The sequence below is a fragment of the Hippichthys cyanospilos genome, chromosome 5 (genome assembly GCF_059441005.1).
Source record: "Hippichthys cyanospilos isolate Australia breed blue-spotted pipefish chromosome 5, RoL_Hcya_1.0, whole genome shotgun sequence".
Taxonomy (NCBI): domain Eukaryota; kingdom Metazoa; phylum Chordata; class Actinopteri; order Syngnathiformes; family Syngnathidae; genus Hippichthys; species Hippichthys cyanospilos.
Window position 1 is genome coordinate 21,578,640 of NC_142373.1, and position 21,991 is coordinate 21,600,630.

The 21,991-nt window shown below is 38.5% G+C and overlaps 2 protein-coding genes across 3 annotated transcripts; both read left to right on the top strand.

The window, feature by feature from the left end:
- The first annotated feature begins 3,402 nt into the window (after positions 1 to 3,402).
- jagn1a (jagunal homolog 1a) lies at positions 3,403 to 5,475 on the top strand. Its single transcript, XM_088414207.1, has 3 exons — positions 3,403 to 3,523; positions 3,726 to 3,829; positions 4,855 to 5,475. Exons 2-3 carry the CDS (start codon positions 3,741 to 3,743, stop codon positions 5,315 to 5,317), a joined length of 552 nt encoding a protein of 183 aa, XP_088270333.1. The 5' UTR covers positions 3,403 to 3,523; positions 3,726 to 3,740; the 3' UTR covers positions 5,318 to 5,475.
- Positions 5,476 to 7,240: 1,765 nt separating this feature from the next.
- tfg (trafficking from ER to golgi regulator) lies at positions 7,241 to 20,874 on the top strand. Of its 2 annotated transcripts, none has more exons than XM_088415990.1 (8): positions 7,241 to 7,386; positions 9,931 to 10,143; positions 11,598 to 11,681; positions 13,206 to 13,349; positions 14,860 to 15,027; positions 15,195 to 15,341; positions 18,941 to 19,030; positions 19,879 to 20,874. In XM_088415990.1, exons 2-8 carry the CDS (start codon positions 9,960 to 9,962, stop codon positions 20,292 to 20,294), a joined length of 1,233 nt encoding a protein of 410 aa, XP_088272116.1. In that variant the 5' UTR covers positions 7,241 to 7,386; positions 9,931 to 9,959; the 3' UTR covers positions 20,295 to 20,874. The 2 variants fall into 2 exon arrangements, with proteins under 2 accessions (XP_088272116.1, XP_088272117.1); XM_088415991.1 differs by having other exon boundaries at positions 14,866 to 15,027.
- The last annotated feature ends 1,117 nt before the right edge of the window (positions 20,875 to 21,991 follow it).

Below are 21,991 nucleotides of genomic sequence, written 5' to 3' on the forward strand. Positions count from 1 at the left end.
AAACAAGAATTCATGATGATCTTACATGTCTGTATGTGTTGACTATCTTAGCGTTCCAGTCGACTCTGCCATGTTGTTCCACAATGTTGTCTGCGTCCATGTGTACATGCCCAGGACCTTTGCGCCTTATTTTTTTCCCACTTTTTCTGTCACACTTCTTTCTGCATGTTGTCCACATTGATAAAAAGAGATATACATTTTTTGTATGAATTGGTTAATGTTTTTCAAGAAATGTCGTCTGTGCGAAGAATAGCCAACATCTCTGCCCATATGTAGAGGAGTAACCAAATGCACCTGGCCACTAGAAGAGGAAATATAATAAATTCGATCAAATTCTGGCTAACCAAGAGAATGCAGTTTATTTGTATATTTTAATGTGAGGACAAAATTGGAAATTGTAAAGTATGCGAAGAAAGAGCATTAAAAAAATATACGGTTGCAATAAAGCTACTATCCAACTGAGGAGTGAACACTAGTGGGTGTCCGCAAAGATAGCAGCTCTGCGATGGCAGCTCTTTTGATCTCCTTAGAGTTTGTTTAAAGTTGCCGGAGGTTGGCAAAGGTAGCCAAAATCTCACAAATCTCACCAGATGTTGCTCCTGTTGCAACAAAGTTTCAAATGTGGTCAAAATCTCTTTGAGACAAGAGCAAAAAAGGCAAACGTCTGGCGACCTGTGGTGACATTTGGCAACTTAGAAAGAACCCTTTAGAGATCAAAAGAGCTGCCGTCTTTGTGGACATTCCTTAGCGTTTGCCTCCCAGTGGGATAACTAAGGGCTTTTGGTGTTACCAAAAAAACAAAAAACAAAAGAAAAAAAAGGGAAAGTGGAAAAGACAGGTGGCAGCTACACAATGTGGCAAAGAATGCAAAAGTTCAGCCAAAGACAAGAACACAATACACTGATTGGATTTCTTTTCATTCCTTGATTCATACTACCAGTTTATGTAAATACAGCTACTGCTTTTATCAATCATGGCAACACAGCTCACAGATTGATTGATTGATTGATTGATTGATTGATTGATTGGTTGATTGATTGATTGATTGGTTGATTGATTGATTGATTGACTGACTGATTGGTTGATTGATTGATTGATTGATCGATTGATCATACAAAGACCAATTCCATCAAAATAAACAAAATCAGAAGAAAAGATCAATACACAATAAGTGAAGCTAAAAATTAGCTTGGACACTTTAGTAGTGTGCTACATATTTACTCGTATACGGTATATAAGTAATGTTTGCAGAGAGAAATGTCAAATTAATTTAGCTTATTTGCTTGCTTATGCCATCTTTGCTGTAATTCTGATGTGGAGGTTTAACAGATTTGGTGGTCTAAGGGACTGTAGAGAACTACATACAACAGGCATATCCAAACCCTGTCCTCCAGGGCCACTAACCTGCATGCTTTTTAAGTTCCTGTCCTGCCAGCACATCTGATTCAGATTATCAGATCATCAGCAAGCTCGGTGGAAGCCTGATAACGATCTTTATCATTTGAATCAGCTGCTTTGGGCAACAGAAACATGGAAAACACAATGCGTCCCTCGAGGACTGAGTTAGGACATGCCTGTGATACAATATCAGTCCCTGTGTACAGCACCAAAATTTATTTCTTTAAAAAAAAGGTCCATATTTCATAGTATTTACACCGCTAAAGGATTTGTCGGATTTGGCAATAAAGTGCATGGAGGAAGAAATTTATTTGGATAGTCAAGCTAATTAAATTTAAATTTCCATTCCTGAGCAATGTCACAGTATGTTTCAACCAAAGTTTTCTTTGTTGTACAGTCATTTTATTTATATGTGATTGTTACTGCCAATTCAAAATGTGTAACTGCAGTAAAATTACACATAAAAAGGTTGTGAATGAAACAAAATTTGATGGTAACATGTGTCAAAAATGATGGAACATGGATGAGTACTTATAATGTCAGTAATTTATTATTTGGACCCGTAATTGCCTTACATGAAAGTATAAGAGGCATGGAGGGGAACCTTTGAAAAAAAAAAAAATTGAAATGTATTTGTCCGTCCAAGCATGGTGCTAATTTTTGTTAATGTAACCTGAGAGTTAATGTATTAATGTTTCACTGTTGTTATAATAATTATTTTTTTGTCTATGCTGTTTTTCTAAATAAAGATGTTAATGAAAACTATAATTGAAGCATTTATTTCTGGCCCCAAAGAAGGCAAATCAGGAAAACAAAAAGTTTGATCCACTGGCCACTTCATTAGATAGACCTAGATGGTCATACTAAGATAGGAATGTTTAATTTTGATTGACATTGTCACACTAATAGTTTATATTTCCTTATTCATATTTAAAATTGTCCTTATATTAATATATATATATATATATATATATATATATATATATATATATATATATATATATATATATATATATATAATAAAGCACAACAAATGAGTGTGTCTGATAAAAATGCTCAGAAATTTGTCATGTATAATTTTTTCTCATTGTATCATTTTAAAATATTTATCGCTTATATACCATACTTACTTAGCTATTTTTACTGTTCTTGCATTACTTTGCATTATTCACAAAACATAGTTTCACCAAGATTACACATCATAACGCTGCATTAGTATTGATCGTTTTATGTTATTTAATATTTTATTAATGTAAGCATCCTATTGATACTGTAAAATATCCATTCATCCATTTTTCAGAAGCGCTTATCTCACAAGGGTCGCAGGCTTGCTGGCGCCTATCTCAGCTGTCTTCGATCAGTAAGCAGGGGACACCCGAACTGGCTGCCAGCCAATCACAGGGCACACAGAGACGAACAACCAATTGCGCACCCAATCACACCTAAGGACAATTTAGTATGTTTGCAGTATATTTCAGATATTTGTATAGTATTTTTTGACCTATTCAACAAAGTATTTATTTTCATTGATCATTTAAAACATTAATAGTTTGCTCCGTTCTTTTTCACTCGTGACTGTATTTCAACCATCATTCCTGATCGTTCAAGATTCAAATAAAGTTTTGAAATAAAATGAGATGTTAGTTGTATTTTCTTTATTTTAGCATATTGATATTTTATCAAATAACATATCCTTAATGCCATAAATATGTGATCAAATATAAATGTGACCAACTATATTGATGACAAATATTATTTATTTTTGTTTTTATTTTAAAAAATGTTATTTGTATTTATTTAAAAAAATAATGTTGACAACATTAACAACAAAAACAAAAAATCCCAACGTCATAGTTTACTTATGTATCTATTTCATTGTTCGGAAAATCATTCGATATTTTTAACTATTATTCATAAATCCCTATTACATCAAGTGTCAAATTATGATGACATTAATTTTGTACGAAAACTAAAGGCCACGCCCATTGAGAAGCAGATGCTGATGTTGGTGAAGAGGCAATGCGCACGCGCTAAATCGGCGGAAGCCCATTGATTTTTGACATCTTTTTTGTAGTCGTGTTTTTAATCTACGAAGCCGTGCAGACCCTCAAAGACACGCTGCCCGGTAAGCACTGTTCGCTGTAATATTTCTCATTAGAATATAACGACACACTCTTTAATCGCAAATAGTGTGACGTGTTTAAATTCGTTTTGTTCGATTGAAAACGCTGATGATTAGAGGACGCTAGCAGTATTAGCTAACCAGTTGTGTCGTTAAACGCCAATTTAGCCTAAACGTCAGGAAATGAATGACCGTTTTATCTTAGGTTCCTTACCTCAATATGACGTCACGAGCTGGCCACAAAGCTGCTGCCGCGAATGGAAGCGACTTTAAATTCCGAGAGAAGGCAACTCCAAACTACCAAATGAGGTAAACCATATTTTTAAAGTCGAGTAAAGGATGCCTATGAGTGAATATTGGATGGCTTCTATTGAATACCACAAACATGGAGAATAAAAATTCATGAAACACCGTGATAAGTATTCTAGATTATTCTATATTGTTTTCTGATGGCTCAAATGGTGCTCATCAGTTTACTTCTGGTGCCTATAATTGAGATGTAATATACACTTTAGTCAAAGATTTTAGGACACACCTTTTTTCTGAAGTGCAAAACCAAAAAACTGAACACAACAGCAAATGACAAAACAAGTACTGTATCCATTGCACTGTTTTTCCACAAGACCTGATATTTCTTTTAATGTGTCATGCTATAAGTTAAAACAAATGTTCAGAACTAATCAAAAGACTGGAAACACCTTCAAATTCACAGGGCCTCAAACTCATGAAGAGGTCAAGAATCTCAAGCCAATAACTCTTGGAAATTCACAGCTGTTAAAAAAAATAACTCATTTATGGGGCAAAAAAGATCGATCCCATTTTTTAGGTTGTTTTGCATATAACCACGCTAAAAAAACGGGTCTGGAATTGGTATATTATATAAAAACAAACTACAATGTTGGGCCAAATTGACCAACTATCAAAATAGTCCTTTTTTGACCCATAATTAGATTATATTAGACCCAACAGTTTTTAGAGTGTAAAGCTGACTGAGAAAATACCAAGATGGGCAAACTACACCAAGTCTGAAAAATAAATTATAAATCTCGTTCTGTTTTGATTTTTTCTTTGGTTCACCAAATAATTCCATAAATATTTCTACAAGATTTTGATTCAGAATTTTTTAGATATTTAAAAACATGCTTAAGTAAAAGTTAGTTTCCAAATTTTTGACTGATACCGTTTATTGGAATGGTACAGAATAAGCTGTTAAGGTTTTGTCACTTGAAACTATTCAAACAAAAACAGTTGACAAAACACTGCAGTACATGTGCCTCTCATTGACAGAGAGCGCAAACACAACAACCCGTGACGATACGTTCTTTACGTCGCAGCGCTTCCTTGAAGTCGGAGGTGCGCCGCTTGAACGTGATCCACCTTCTTGTCTGGCTGCTGGTGGCTGCCCAAGTGGCCGTCAGTCACTTAAACCTTGTGTCACACGACACGGTCGCCATGCCCTACCAGTGGGAGTACCCCTACCTGCTCAGCATGGTCCCCCTGCTGTGCAGCAGCCTGTCGCTGCCCAAGAACAACATCAGCTACCTGGTCTTGTCCATGATCAGCGCCGGGCTGTTCTCCGTGGCGCCGCTCATCTACGGCGGCATGGAGATGTTCCCCCTGGCGCAGCAGTTGTTTCGCCACGGCAAAGCATACCGCTTCATCTTCGGCTTTTCCGCGGTGACTGTGATGTATCTTGTCATGGTGGTGGCCGTGCAAGTGCACGCATGGCAGCTGTACTACATGAAGAAGCTGCTCGACTCCTGGTTCAACGCCACGCAAGAAAAGAAAAAGAAATGATGATTAAAAGTTACGCATACAATATATATATTTATTACATACTTTTTTTTATTTTATTTTCCAAACTCGAGTCGTCGAGGGACACAGTCCTGCATGTTTTTGATGCCGCTCTCTTAACCACACCTGATTCAAATGATTAGGATCATTTTCAAGCTCCTGCAGAGCTTGCTGATGAGCTAATAATTTGAATCAGGTATGTCTAAGATAGAAAAATCAAAAACATGCAGGATTTCGGTCCTCGAGGAGTGAGGTTTGTGACCTATGTAATTTACAGGAGTAACATGATATTATTTATTCTGGTAATTGTATTTTTTTGTGTAGTAACATAAATTTATTCTCCCATTATTCCTATTCCTAAAATATGAATTCATGGAATTTTATGACATTACTCTTATCATTTTTTGTAACTTTAAATTTTGATTCGTTTGATTGTGGCTCAATTCTGGCTCCTTTCCACTCCTTTACAAATAGAAAATATGCATTTTATTCTCCAAACACGATTAATTTTAAACCTAATTTATTCTCATATTTCTCCAAAAAAAATTGTTCATACTTGCAAAACAAGTATCTTAAATAAAAATTCTCACATTCAAAACATTAATTTTTTTTAGGGGAAACCAAATTTAGAGGAATTCAAACTCTTTTTATGACTATTTTGGTGATCTTAAAAAAGTAGAAAGACAAATACATTATTGTTTTCATGAAATTGAGATTTTTTTTTCTCATATTGCAACTTTTTTTTTATAATGTCACAACTTTTGACTTCTATGACTATTTGCTTGTCATTGCGGCCAAATAAGTAATTGCAGTGGTGTGCAATAAAAAGCATAATGCAATTTTTTGTTTGTGTTTGTACAAAAATACCTCCATTTGCTTGATCATTATTTTGTGACACATTCATACAGATGTCCTTTTTTTTATCATCTTCCGATTTTCACTTTCGAAAACTTTGCAATTCATTCATATAACGCTACATTTTTTGTCTCAAAACAAAACATTTGTTAATGTTGTTTAGCTTCTTTTCTGTTAAGTGTGGCCCAATGCTCGTTTTGCATAATAGGTATTGTTAAGTTATTTTGGATATAAAACTCTGCAAATCTGTTTTGAAAAAAAAAAGGGATTTTACCAAATAACATGGCAAATTTAATCTCAAAATATAATTTTTCCTTGAAAAAAAATCTTCACAATTGTCATTTTTCCAATTGTTGCATTATGAATTCATTATTGTACTGTATTTGTTTTACTTTCGCTGCTTTTTGGTGTGTGCCGATAAGGTGAACGCAGCATAGTTTCAGTTTGTGGCTCAGGCCAAAGAAATAAATGTATTACTTTGGTACCATCCAGTTATTTGGTCAATTGGGTTAGCTAATAATAGGGATAGGGAAGTATAGATACAGCCGTTCACTATGGCCTTATTGCGAAGTATTGGGTGTATTTAGAGGATGCCAATACCAGCCACAGATACTTAAGGCAGACAAAAAGACCTAACAGCAGTTTGGCACGGCAAATAATCTGTGTCAGAAATAAAGAATAACAATGTTCTTGTTTTGTGTAGTGTTCTAGAGGTATTATACTTAGTATTTATGAATCCTCATATTGCATAACACGTGTTCTTAAAAAAAAAAAAAAAGAAAGAAAAGAAAATGGGTTATGGGACATCCCTAGCTAACTACTATTGTTGAGCCTGATTTGAAGATGGGTTGTTATTTCGAATGTGACCTAACGGTTAACATTTGTTTTTGTTTGTTTTTTGGGGGTGTTCTTTCACTAAATAAATCACTTTCAACATGTATGTTGGTATCGCATTGTTTTGCAATGCATGATGAATTGAAAATTAATAAAACGTTTCCTTCGAAGTGATTATGGATTTGACGATTATTAAATGGCCTTTTATGTGGCTTTGTGCGCATGCGCGTCGTGACTGCCACGTACAGGTTGACAGCTGAGGGTGAGCGAAGACTTCCTGATGCTGCTTCCACCCGGCTCTTGCTAGGCTAGCCACCCGCTTTCACTTTTCACGGTTTGGGAGCAGCTCGTGAAACACAGCGCGGTCACATCGTCACGATCAGGTAAAACACAATCTCGGGTATGCTAGTGAGTCGTTCAATCATTTGTGTCGAATCAAATGTCACGTGTTTTGGTTTATAATGTGAATGTGTGGAGCTAGCATTCGTGCTAGTTAGTTAGCGGGCTAATATTACATTCGCATTTCGGCGAGCTAATAGGTTAGCTTGCTAAAACAGGTGTTTGGGACAAATTCATTGAGTGTCAACGTAGCTGTATCAATAACTTAAACGCCACCATTCCGACTTGCATATCAGAAGAATTTGTTTCTATTTGGATGCGTGTTTTTTGTGAAGTGTGTCCACTTTGACCGAATTTAATCAATTTTGATTTCATCATCCTTGTCCAATGAGCACGTTCAACAGAGCCGTCTATTGTTGTGTATTACGTTAATAGTACACTTATGCCTAATCAAAGCAGTTGTCGCACTATCATCGTCTCCAATGCTGCGATTAAGGCCTAGCAAACTTTCACCGTCGCAAGTTGCACATCTCTTCTGTCAGATGACTTGGCCTGATAAACTTAGGGCGACTATGACTTGATGAGTGTCCATTTGTTGATAGCGCGTTATGAATCATTTACGCTCACGCGGATGTTTAGAATGGACGTCGCTGTCCGCCGCTAACGTCCAATCCAATGTTAGCTACAGCGCAATCCCTAGCATCCAGGCAATTATTCATCTGGCAAGGACACGACGCAACGCTTCACTACAGGAGATGGATGAATTGAGTGTTCATCGTTCAGTTTACAATACCTCCTTGAATCCAGTTGCCAAGTGGTCACGTTGTTAGATTGCACCACCAGTCACCAAGGTTCATTATTTTATCAGTTTTGGGTCAAAGTCTTGAGTATTTGCATATGCAAGTCGCTGCCATCGCTCACGATGTTGCTTGACCCTTAGACTTTTGTCTGTAGACAAGACCAAATTAGACCTGCCTTTTCCCTCTCGTTTGTGTAAAAAAAGGCAGAATAAGTGCTTCAGTACAAACAATTACGTTTAAGATAACCAAATTTAACAATAATACATCTCACAAACGATGAAATGGGCAGGTTTTTGTGATGTTTTCAAGATGACACAACCCAAACATGATGAAATAAAAATGATGTACCCAAAATGATCTTTTTAGTAGACATGACACATCTCCACATTTGTGACCTGCCATAGACCCTAGAAAGTCAATACTGGGTCAGTCGGTCAAATGTCTAACTCTTTGATTGATTTACAAGTTTTATTTTCGGAAAGTAAGCATTGTTAAGTCTTAAAAAATTACACATTGTAAAATGTATTCCACAAAGAACCCAGTATTATCTCAATAATGTACTGAAACAATTACTTATGACTTGCCTTATAGCTACACACTTAATCCACGACATTTGGGTATCAGTTTAAGGCTGACTTGTCCCATTTGCTAATTTCATACTCATTGTAATTATTTTGGGAAGCTGCACTATATCTTGAAACAATTGCTTTGAATTAATAGCATAGCTGCTATGCTAGAGTTCATGACTCCAAAATACTGCCCTCTGATTAGGCCACGCTATTGCTATTTGTGTATAAAATTTGTGTTTCCTTTTTCAATATTGTGGTATAAATCATTAAGTTTTATTTAAATTCTTTAACCATGTTGTTCTCTCAAATAACAATGAAAAGCTTTTTAGTTTTCTAAACAGTTACCCGAGCCAGGCAAAATTCCTCAGGCATTTTTTTTTTCCCCTTTCTCAGTTGCGGTACATTGCTTGAATTTGTCAAGGACTTGTTTCAGCTCTAGATTACAACTGTGTTTTGACATAAATGTTCAACTCGATGCTTGTGACAGTATGGCTTAATTTGTGTAACTTTTTCATTTTGCAACTAATAATTACTTTTTTAGTGGAACAGGGGGTAGCTTTTGAGTTTATAGATAATGGTATCAACAAATTACTGTCGTGATTGTATTGACAAGCAAAGGACACAGTTGATTTATTCAGGGCCAGCTAGTATATTCCCTAAATGCTATCTGGGGTGCCCAAACATTTTTGCCCCAAGATCTACGTTTCCAGCAGCCAACTTCACACTATTTTTTTTTTCTTGCCTGCTTTTGTGTGTCGACATTCACATTTTTCAACTGACATTCTCAGGCGCAAGGGACTTGCTTGAGCTCTTTCAGTTTACCTTTGGTGTGTTTCTGTAAACAAGGTCATTCAAGGTCTGTACATTTTTTTGAGAGAGCCTATTATTACAATAGTAAAATTCTGGGACTGTTCAAAGTTTAGAACTTTCTGTATGAATTCACAAACTTGAAATGTTGTGGAAAATACATTTTAGCACTATTCTGACAATTTTCTGTGAACATTGAATTTAAAAAGCAAAGCAGTCAGGTACTTAAAACAGTATTATAATGAAATTTGCTTGGTGAGATAGTGTGGTAATCTAGTTTTTTGAGCAGCCTATGTTATCTGGTTATAGGTACTCAAAGTCAACACTGCCAAAATGCTATAGAGTAGACATTTTTCCCACCTGTTGTGGCTCTTAAAATGCCACTGTCTTATTTTTGTTCCTTCTCTGTCAGGAGGTTGGCGCAGCAATTAGGAAAGCAGCATGAACGGCCAGCTTGACCTGAGCGGGAAACTGATCATCAAAGCCCAACTGGGCGATGACATCAGGCGCATCCCTATTCACAACGAAGACATCACTTACGATGAGCTGGTGCTCATGATGCAGCGCGTCTTCAGGGGTAAACTGCAGAGTAATGATGAGGTCACCATCAAGTACAAGGATGAAGGTAGGTCACATTCTGTGATTCATGCCCATTTTAGTGTTGTTTCATCTAAGTGGCCTTAGTTAATTTCTAGCAACAGATCCTAAATGTCTCTTGGTCCTGGCAATGCCTGCAAAAGCGAAAGAGTCTTAATAGGAACTAAAATCATAATTTGCGCCTTCATAGATCTTACACTTATGTTTGCACTACAATTCTATATTATAATTTTGTAGAGTTGTTAAAGTGAATGCTTAACATTTGCAAGTCAGCAATGAATTAACAACTCCAATAAAAGTAAACAATCTTTCATATTAAGTTCATTTTTATTTTAGTGTCAGACTGAACTATATGACCAGAACATATACAGTGGTACCTCGGTCCTCGAACGCCTCTATACTCGACCAAATCGGTGCTCGACCAAAAAAATCAAGTAGGTAATGCATCGGACCTCGATCAGATTTTCGGTGCTCGACTAGCCGAGCCTAGCCGAGCCGAGCCGAGCCGACCCGAACGCGCTCCTCGGCCCTTCTCGGCCAGCGGGTAAGCGCCAGTTCAACTCAGACCGCCAGCGGAGTAAGACGTTTGTTCGAGTATTTCTTCCCGGATTTAAACTTTTTCGTGTTGCTCTAGCCCTTAATAATGGGTCCAAAGAATGACAGTGATAAGGGGAAGGCAAAGAGGAAAACAATGAGGACCACTATTGAACCGAAGAAGGAAATTATAGCAAAATATGAACGCGGTGTACCTTGCGTCGCAGTTAGCTAGCGTCATCATGGAAGGAGTAACTCCCTCCCGTCCTCTCCACATCCATTCCTGTATGCCATCAACCACTCTCCAAAACGTAAGTAAATTATACAAAATGGTTTATAATGCTTTATTTATCTTTATCTTTATCATGTACTGCTTGTGCACATTTACTTGTGCACACATACTTTCCATTATTTCTTATGGGAAAATTGCTTTCGGTGTTCGAACAAATCGGTGCTCGACCACCACCTCAGAACGGATTATGGTCGAGTACCGAGGTACCACTGTATGTCAAATAAATCTGACTGTTTATTGAAATATTGATTCATTTATTGCATGTGTTTGTCAGATAAATGGCTTTATGTATGCTACTATGCTATACTATTGCAAGTGAGCAATGAATTAACTCTAATAAAAGTAAATAATCTTCAACATTAAGTTCTGACTCATTCATTTTTGTTTTAGTGTAAGACTGAACTATATGACCGGAACATATATGTAGAATAAATTTGACTGTTTATTGAAATATTGATTTTTTTTTTATTGCATGTTTGTTTTTTGTTTTGTTTTTTTAAAAAAAAAAAAAAAAAAAAACCTTGTTCACAGGAAGAGAAAAAAGAGAGAGAAATGGCTTGATGTGTATGCTACTATGCAGTCTTTGGGTGTGATAACATAGTTTTTTATTATTTCGTTGCACTCTCACTCACTATCTCCGCCCTCTTTTTTTATAGACGATGACCTCATCACAATCTTTGACAGCTCTGATCTCTCTTTCGCTATCCAGTGCAGCAGAATACTCAAGTTAACTTTGTTTGGTAAGTTCAGTTAGGTCTAATGAATTTAGTGCAGATTGTCACTAGAGGGCAGTCTAGCACTAGCTTTCAACTATTTCTCCCAGCTAAACGAAACGTAATGATGAAGAGTTTTTCATAAGTACTACTAAATCATGAAAAATATAATGAGACAAGTTGTGGTTACATGTTGACAGAAAGCATAGGGAGGCCTCAGTTATTTACTAGATTATTTAAGATGAAGTTTTACCAATTGTTTTCTGGAAAAAATATATACCGTTGGCATAAATTATCCACTGAAAGATACCGTATGTTAAATGGTACCATTTCAAGCACTGGTGTCACGAGTAAGACTATTTTGGTAGGTTTCTACTCAGGGTGTACACTGCCACTTGATGGAAAGGCTTCAGCTCTGAGGGACACAATCAACCAGATAAATGGCAGAAAATGGATTCTTTGTACAACGTTGCCTGTCGTATTATGATGTCATGGATTGTGCTCAACAGTTGAGGTTACACTTTACATTACAACATCACAGTTGGCCTAAAATTCTAAAAACACAATACAACGTGCAGTTGCATTTCTTCAATGACACGAACGTGTACATGTTTGTTGTGCTCTGCTTTCAGTCAATTTGTCTTTGAATGGCTGCCATTAGTTGGAATCTATTAAAAAATGTGGGTGGTTGTTAAAACGTTTTGCTTTCTTCCAATCAAAGTGGAGTGCTGGCTCGTCACATGTCACACCTCACGTGGATGGGCGCTCCTCTTGCATGCGTCAAAGCTTGGAGAATAGTTAAAGCAGGCTGGCGTCTGGGTTAAATGACTTCTGACCTTGAACATCTCTGTTCAGCATTATCCACTCAAAAAGAGAAACGTGTGTGTGTGTGTGTGTGTGTGCGTGTGCATATGTGTATGAGAGAAAGGAATGTCCGGCACTTTTGGCGATCATTTTCATTCTTTCTTGGTGGAATTTTCCGTCATTTATCTGCTTTTAAGTAAGGAAAATTAGGCATACTCGAAAGTTGTAACGCAGGTGACAAATTGTCATAAGGGTGTAATGGTCAAATAATTATTACAGTACAGCTGTACCACAAATTTGACCACAATCATGGGCCGGCTTTTAAAACATTATTTTTTATTGAGATGAATTATATTTGGAATAATTACAGCCCAAGTCCAAACTGCCCTCTCCTAACACCTTTATATACTACAAGTTAGAAATACTTTTCTTAATGGGATACTTTACTCATTTGCAATTTTCAGTCGTAAAACATTAATATTTAATCTATAATAAATTTGATAAAGGCATTATTTATTTTTGCATACGATTATCTCCTTTAAAACTGCATTTTGCCGCTTGCTGTTGGCCGAGAGTGACATCGCACTTGCTCAGGGCTTCTTATCCTAATTGGTCTCATTGATAAACAATTGTATTTACACTGTTCAAAGTTATGAGCTGATGGACGAGTTTGACAACTTCCTTGTGTTGATCTGAGTGTTACCATGCAACTTTGGATTCATCAAGCTCATTTCTTATCATCAACAGTCAACGGTCAGCCAAGGCCTTTGGAGTCCAGTCATGTGAAGTACCTGCGCAGGGAGCTCATCGAACTGCGGAATAAAGTCAACACCCTCTTGGATAGCTTTGAGCCCTCCAAAGAGCCCGGCGTGGCCGCTACGGCACCAGAAGGTGGTAGACCTCACACAAGACACACTATGAATTGTACCTTTATATCTTCCAAATATTATTCAGGCTCACAATGCAACATGAAAGGCCACATTAGTGTGTAGAAGCCAATAAGTATACATTGATGTCACAGTATCATTGGATTCAGAGGTCATATCATTGAAAACCTTTGTTTGGTTCAAAGGCTTTTTTCAATCAAAAACAAAAAATATCTTAAGATGGCCTCATCTGCACTCACAGCATGAAAAGCAATTTTTTTTTCCTGTTATTTCTAAGCTTTGAAATTACAGTTCAGTTCACCACCAATGCGGCAAAAATACAACTCATGTCTTTGGAAGAGAGTTACAGATTGATCCAATTGCCATGTGGAGACAGCATGGCTGATCGCTAAAACTCAGCATGAAATCCATCTTGCTTCCTTGAGCGGAGTGCCAAGCAGCAAGTCTGCGTCGTCGCATTAAAAAAGCGCATTATTGTTGGCTGCGACACATCACACAAACCGCTGCAAATGTTACAGACAAGTGGAGGATTTTATTTCTGGAGGCCTGCCTTGACCTGTCGTTGAGTCACACTTTCCACCAAGCGCAGAAGTACATGGAGAAGCATGGCTATAGGATATACTGGATTAACAGAAAATATAAACAGCACTTTGTGAGAGTTGGCGGAACAATTAAACAGCAAATGTTTTACATGTGTGTCTATATTAAAAGTACAAAAAATCTATTGAAAGGTGCAGTAAAAAGGCCATGTAGCTGCAACTAACAATCATTTAAATAATAGATTCATTAATTATTTTTAAGATTAACCTAGTTATTAAAAACAAGTTAATGTCTAACACGTTGTTTTTTAATTGACATTGCTAAAAAAAAAAACTTTATGATTTACATGTTGGTTTGGTCTGTAAAGTCGGAATATTGGCAAAAATGTTCATTTTTTTTCCATATTAAAGTCAGAGGTCTTATTTTGATTCAACACAACATCGTATATCCAGCCGAGAGCCTGAAATGTTGAGCATTTGAACAATTTTTGTTCTCAAAATGATTAATCAATTAGTTTGCGAATTAATTAGTTGTTGAATTAACTCTTATTATTAACTGTTATTAACGCTGTAGTCGTAAGACTCATATCTACTGGGCTGCCTTTGATTAATACCTGTCACTATAAATTGCTGGCGTAAATCAAAAACAAAAAATGTGATACTGGCAGTAAATAACTTAGGTGATCCCTGATTTAGCTTAAGAACATTTAACTCACTACTTTAGATGTCAAAGATCCATTTTTACTGGGTTTGGTGGCCGTGAATGTGTTAACTATAAAGTAACTGCATGTTCAGTTGTATACCTTAGTGCTGTTGTTGAAATCATTTTCTATACATTCACAAAAAAGAAAAAAAGGGGGAAAAACAAAATGTGATTTTACATGCAGGTGCTGTTCACATATAGACTGTCATATTGCCACAGTCCACTACAAGATCTTTTTGGAGTACAGACTTAATGTTTTTTGATGTAATTAGAAACAGTTGAAGGGCGTGAAGGCAAGGTGGCGACAACAGACCCTGCTGTAAAGCACGTGCCTCCAGTCAGCGCGGCCAGTATGTCCGCCTTTGACCCTTTAAAGAACCAGGATGAAGTCAGCAAGAATGTCATCTCATCTTTTGGTCTGAGCGAGGATCAGCCTCCAGGTACTGCATTGCACAAGTTCCCAATGACCGTTCATCTCATTCAATTATCCAGCAATCTGCCGGGTAGCGACTTTGTAACAACAACATTTGTTTACTGAAAAGCAATCTAACAGCTGTTGTGAGCTCCGTCTTTGCTTCAGCTGTCTGTTGCTCCTTGCCATCTGCAGCTCCGCCAGCAGCAGCCCCAGAGGAACGCTCGGCGACCCCTGATAGCATTGCTTCCTCCTCGTCCGCAGCTCCTCAGCCGGGATTGACTCCACAAGCGCAGACTTCCTTTTCCGGAGTGCAGCAGGGACCCCCAACTAGCATGGATGGTAGGACAGAATGCGATCAAATCTCTTCATTTACTTACATCATATTTGTGCAAACATTATGTGCAGGTATTTAAAATTTGAGCAAAAAAAAAAAACAACAACTTTGTTTTATTTGTTTTAGCAAGTTTTTCTTCAGAAAATCATTTTGTCAGCCTGTTGTCTTGCTTGTAACAGAGGCAGGCACGGGAGCTAAATGATCACCCTTTACAGGTTTGTCCGCATTACGTTCCTTATCATAGGGAATTGCAGTCTAATGAAGTGGCTCAAGTAATAATGGCTCAAGTGATATACAATTGTCAAGCGTTAATTTACGACATTTCCAGGTCCAATAGTTGCTGATATTTAAACCATAGTTTCCCCCCTTAAACTGATACAATGAATTTACTATGAGACCACATGTAAAATTTGAAGACAAAATGGTTCCATGTCATGTTTGTCCAAATGAAACTTGGAATTCCCGCCTTCATCCCACATTTGCTGATTTGAGCTGTGGCTAGAGCACAAGGTGCAACGTTCTCTCGAGTCCCTTTGCGATCCAGATGTTCAACATCATTTTCAGCTTATCTTTATGGGAACTTGTCTGTGCCTGAAGACAGTTTCCTCCCTGATCCTCGTGGTACTTTGTCAACGGGACGTTCCTTCCTTCATCTTTGTTGTCTCATTAACCGTATCATAACAACATGCTGCCAGGTGAAGTGCAGGAATTTAAATGGTGAAACATTTTATTTAAAGCCTTGAGCTTGGTTGGTTTGTTGCATTTAGAATGCTTATGAGCCATAAGCTGACTGCGTAATTTGAGTAGAACCTGTTGTTAGAGAGATCTCAGTGGGTGGACCTCTTGGCAGTCTGTTACAGCCGTGTTGTGGGAAAAAACAGCATACTCATGCAGACGAGGTGCCGCGCAACCCGTCTTTTATGTTAGGATGTTAGTGTAGAATGTCTTTTAAAATAGGCCCTGTGTTTGCGTTCTCACAGTGAAATGTTCTGGCCTTCAGCATGAGGGAGTGTTGCAGAAATCCACTGAGGCTTTTCTTTTGGAAACACTTGGCTACAAATGTGTCAGGAGATAATAAATCATCTAGAAAGTCGCAGGAAAATCCAATTACTTTGTCTAAAACCTCATGTGATACACATTAAAAACAAACAAGCATAACATTAGTGTTGGGTGTAATCCTTACACCTCCAAAATCATAATTTTTTCAGAATATAGCAAAAAGTAGGGTTTTTTTTTTTTTAATTTTTTTTATCAATCGTTGACATTGAATCGTCCAAAGAGCAAGCTATTTTCAACATTGATGAGTAATTTTTTTTTTTATTAAGTGTGTGAACTCAACAATATTATACGTTTGGGGATAAAAAAAATAAGGGGGAAAATTACTTCTTTGTGACAGGCAATTAAGTGTGAGTAATTGTCATGTACTCTTATTAGTTATATAAATATTGATGTTCTGGGTCTCATAGATGAGGAAGACTTGAATTTAGTATGTGTGCATGCGTACATTTTTTTTTTCTTTTGTGACACCAACGAGTCGCCCACTAGTATTTATTTATTATAATACATACTCTACTGTAAATTAGGGGCGAAAACATTCTCATCCCGATAGGGTCGTAACAGCCACTCATCCTTATGTCGCACTTACGTAACAGCTATGAAGAAGCACAGACCGCAGAAAAGATGAATGGCAGCCAAGTTCACACACACATTTTCACACTTAATAAAGATTGTGGTGGTGCTCATGTGAAACCTTGCAACACATGGCCGCCACATCAGTATTGTTCACCTCACTTTCAGAATAATCCGCGAACTTAAACATCCAGTATTTGTTTATCTGCGAAACCATGTGTTGCGTATCGTGCCTTATCAGATTTAATTGACTGCAGCAGTTAGCAGAGAGTTTCTTTTCTTTCTTAAATTCTCACTTTGTCTGCTTTGGAAACAGCTGATTATCAATTGAGCCTCCATTCCGTGGAAAACTTCCAAGTTCGTTCATTAAAATACCAATGGACAATTTGACGCTTTTAAAAGCCGCCGCCCATTTTGGGCCACCGTCACATTCAGAGAGGCGCGCTTGACTTTTTCGATGGCTGCCGCGCAGCTGGTCGTCGTCCTGCACATGTGCACGTAGGCAGTGTGGTCTGGTGAAGTCATGGGCTAATTCAAGTGCAGCAGGAAGTCACTGTCTGCAAATGTAGACGTGTCTGCCGAGGGAGATGCCGCATGCGAAGCCCACAGTGTCCATGTGTGTTCCTGATAGTGGGTACACGCATCCCTTCAATCGTTATCGTGCGTGGTTAAACGAATGTTTATGTCTAGAAAAGGCACCCGTATGTACGCACTCGCTTGAGGCCACTGGGGGATGTTTGCTAAGTGCGCACGTTTATCAACAAGATACACTCATAATTGTTGCCTTCTAAAGAGAGGTTAACCACTTTGATCAGGTGTTGCTTGTAAGGAAGCAAAAATAGTTGAACAACTCAGCCTTGAGCACTGTTTACAGGAACAATAGATAGGGAGTTGGTAGGTGTTTCCAGAGTTATACGGTCACCTAGTGTACTTTTGCAGGTAGTGTTTTGCAGTAGAAAATGTTTGACATATACTTGATGAAATTGTATTTTATATTGATGAATGGTATACTGTGATCCCGCGCTACTTCACACCTCCTCTATCGCGCCCTCAGTGCATTGTGGCTTTTTTTTTTTTTTAAATAAAAAAAAAAAAAGCTTTATTGATACGCGCTGAGAATGTTCCCTGCATGCCAGGGACACTCCTTGGATGTCGAACTACTGCAGTACACATATTTACTTAAATCTTAAATTAGTAAACCTTATACAGTACGGTAACTGTACTGTTGTTCCTTCCCATTTCCATCCATTTGGCTGTAGTCTCACGGAGCGCCTCTGTTATATTAGCGGCACCCAGAAGTCTAATTATAGTGAAGTTTGTCGATGACCTAACATGATAACAATCAAAGTTTACACTTGTAAATCTCTTAGCTAGATTTCTTTGGAATTTCAATGTTCCGGTGAAGCCTCTTTCCTCTTCTCCCTTGTGTCTACCTAACAGCTTGTGTGTTTCATGAGATAGACTGCCGCTCCTCTCTTGGTCTACCTAACAATCGCGAGTTGGGGCGGGAGTAAATGACAACTCCTTGGTCGATGGTTACACCGGAAGCCAATCACGTGTCTTGCAGGAGTGCCCATCTCCATGATGAAACATCGCGTTATTAATAGGGCATGCACTACACAGTTTTCACTTATAGCAGGGAGATGTCGGTCCCCATTAATCGTGAAAAAAGAGGGGGGATTTACTAAATACAGTATAATTGATTATTTGCATTGTTAGTAATTTATTAAACAGCCATCATGTAAGTGTTTCACAGTAAGTTTTGGCATCACATGAAGTATGCCCACACAAATTCAGAAAATGCTTCAGTCTTGAGAAATGTTTTCTATTTTGTCACCCGCTATCTCATGCATATCAATTGCACTGACTATGACTTTGATGTATTTATATGTTAATGAGAAGTGTAGGCTTCATCAGAATCTAAAATGTCAAGCAGGTTTGCAAAGCTGACAGTTTTCCCACTTGTTATGTTTAGGTCAGGTGTACCAGCAGTACCAGGCGCCTGGTGGTTACCCTTCACAGCAGTCAGGTGCACCACCTCAACAGTATGGAATGCAGTATCCTGGTAAGCGTGACAATGGTCCAATGTAAAAGATGTCTTGTCCTAGTGTTGAGACACTTGCACTTTGGTTCTTGGTTTGGACTCCCAGAGATGTGAACTGTGTCTGCTGGGATTGCATTTTTGAGTGTTTTAAGCATGAAAGGAGCTATATGGTTGGATGTTCTGATGCAGACAGAGAACTTGACATCATCATCCTGTTTTACTAATGATATGATAACAATTTATAGCCCAGCCCTACTAATCACATACTTTTCCGTGGAAAACAGACGCTCATGATATGGATGCACTACAAAAGTTTTTTCCACCTATAACTTCATGCTTCTTCATCCTGATAAATTTTCAATACTGCTTTTTATGTTGTAGGGTCAGAAGATGATATTAAAAAAAGTGGTTAGTGACCAAGAGCAGTCTTATTTTCTGCTACTTTTTGACCTCTTGTCTCTTGAAACGATGAGCAATCTAGCTTGACATAGCCAACTTTGCTTTTATTTACATTGCTTCCACTGTCTATGGTGTCTTGCCAGTCTGAAGTATACTTGAGGCGGTCTGACCTACCAGTGATGTCTTTTTTTTTTTTTAACTGTTATTGTACATCCCTAATTTTAACCTTGGTTTGTCAAAGAGTAAAGCTATTTAGTTTTCCCTTCAAAAAGGCTTTTATCATGTATTATGAATTTATATTGTATATATCCTCTTAAGACCCAGCCTATTCATTTGTGTCCACTGTAGTAGACATTTGGTCTCAAGAGGATATGATGCTGTTACATGCAGTAGTTATTTTTTTCACTGTGCATTTTCACGCTTGCTTTATTAACACAACAACCTTTGTTGCTTTCTCCACATTTTCTCAGCGGGATACAGCCCCCAGCCGGGAGCCCCCCAACCTAGTCCACAGCAGCAGCAGTTTCAGAACTACGCACCCCCCTCTTCCCAAGCCCAGGCCCAAGGCCCGCCGGCCCCGACCCCCACCTTCCAGGGTGGACAGCAGCAGCAGCAGCAGCCTCCTCCTCATCCTCACCCTCCTCAGGGACCCCAGCAGTACCCACCAGGAGCCTTCCCTCCCCAAAACTATACTTCCCAGGCATCGCAACCTGCCAACTATAGCATGCCACCCACCTCCCAGCCTGCTGGGTACCAACCCCGCCCGGGATACACCCCGCCTCCGGGCAGCACGGTTACCCCTCCGCCAGGGGCTGCTAACCCATACGCCCGCAACCGCCCCCCTTACGGTCAGGGCTATGCTCAGCCAGGCCCTGGATACCGGTAAAAGTTGCTCGTCAATGATCCATATACACCGACCCTCGTGGCTCTAACCCTTTGGACTGGTTTTCTGCTCTGAATTTCTTTCTCCATTATATGAATATAAAATGCAATTATGAAAAGGTCTGATGGTTAGTGTTTGTTTGTGGTATGTCCAACACGTTGCTGGCCTTTTGTTGTCGTAATTTTTTTTCTCTCATTATCCTACCATTTTTTCTTTCTTCATATTTGCCATAGTTGCACTCATTTGGAAGACCAAAACCGTTTGTTTATCCTTTTTTTTTTAACACATCATTTCGTGAATATAATCATATCCTTATGACTTACTGCACTTGGAATCAATTCCAATATTTCACCTTTTTATCATTTGTCCCAACCATGTCTGTATTAATCATGCTGGCGGTGTCGATCCTTGTGAAATACGTAAGGGTTCCTTATGGTCACCGCTCCGTTGTTCTTTCTCTTTCCTGTCACCAGTTTTTACTAATATCTAAAAATCATAAATGACACCTTCACGTGAGATTAGTCGTTTAAGTGTATAAATTGTAACATTTTTTTTCTTTAACATAATAAATGATTGAGACCCAGTTGAGTTGTTCGTATTTTCCAGCTTCGTTGTTTCTGTTGGAATTCATGTGTTGGGCTTTGCTTTTCCGTTTTCGTCCCGTGCAGATTTGGGAATACTGATGTAATGCTGGTGGTATTATATTTTGTTTTCCTGTTTTGAGGCTTGTGGTGGCCTGAATGTGTTCTGAGGGAGCGTGCGGTCTCGCTACCTTGTCAAAGTGTCTCAGCAAATCAGAGAGAAGCGTGCACAAAGCGTTTATTAAAGAACATTTTCAGTAGTTATCGAGCACCCGCAGGGTAGGATCTTCCAAGCCAGAAATCGCTCATCTTTGATGGATCTGACCACGTAATGGTCGGAAAAATATGAGTAAGTTGTTAAATATGGACACGGTTTACCTCCACAGCTGAATTTAAACTTTGCCGCTTGTGTGCATCTAATTTGAAGGAGACTATGAGCTTCAAAATAGCGCTACCGGTACTACCCGTATATGTCGACAGTAACACACTTAATCAAATTTACTTTTGCGTAAAGACTTGCTTTATCCTGTTCCTTCCTCGGCATGAAGCCTAAATTTAGCTCACAGTTGTCAAGTTCAAGGCCCGAGGGCCAGATCCGGCCCGCCACATTTTATGTAGAACGCCAAATGCAAATTATATGGCTTCAGGTGTCTGGCTGAAATCCCAAATTTTCAAGTTGTCTTCACCACCCAATCACACTTAAGGATACTTTTGAGTGTCACCTGCCATGCATGTTTTTGGAATGTGGGACAAAGCCGGAGTGCCCGGGGATAACCCACGCGGGCTCGGGGAGAACATGCAAACGTCACACAGGAAGGCCGGAGCGAACTCGGGTCCGTGAACTGTGAGGCGGACGTGCTACCCACTCTTCCACGATTCCACGACCATATGATTCTCAGAAGACTTACTTTTCTTAGCTCAAAAATCTTCGCTTCAGCGTTTCTTGAAGATAAAGAAAGACCTTAGTCTAAGCCTTGACTGCTTATGATCATTTCACCATTTACTTTGCTTAGTTTAGACTTTAAGCACGTGGAGCTCACCTACTGTAGATTAGAACAATTAAAGGCCAATCTGTGATATGACTTATGATCATTTTAGCATTTCCCTGTTAGCATGAAG

Excerpts from the sequence above, each read along its gene's own strand:
- jagn1a (XM_088414207.1), top strand. The coding sequence starts at position 3,741 with ATGACGTCACGAGCTGGCCACAAAGCTGCTGCCGCGAATGGAAGCGAC. Across the intron at positions 3,830-4,854 it reads ACTCCAAACTACCAAATGAG|CGCTTCCTTGAAGTCGGAGG; the intron begins GTAAACCATATT and ends TTTACGTCGCAG.
- tfg (XM_088415990.1), top strand. The coding sequence starts at position 9,960 with ATGAACGGCCAGCTTGACCTGAGCGGGAAACTGATCATCAAAGCCCAA. Across the intron at positions 15,028-15,194 it reads GAGCGAGGATCAGCCTCCAG|CTCCGCCAGCAGCAGCCCCA; the intron begins GTACTGCATTGC and ends TGCCATCTGCAG. Across the intron at positions 15,342-18,940 it reads ACCCCCAACTAGCATGGATG|GTCAGGTGTACCAGCAGTAC; the intron begins GTAGGACAGAAT and ends TGTTATGTTTAG.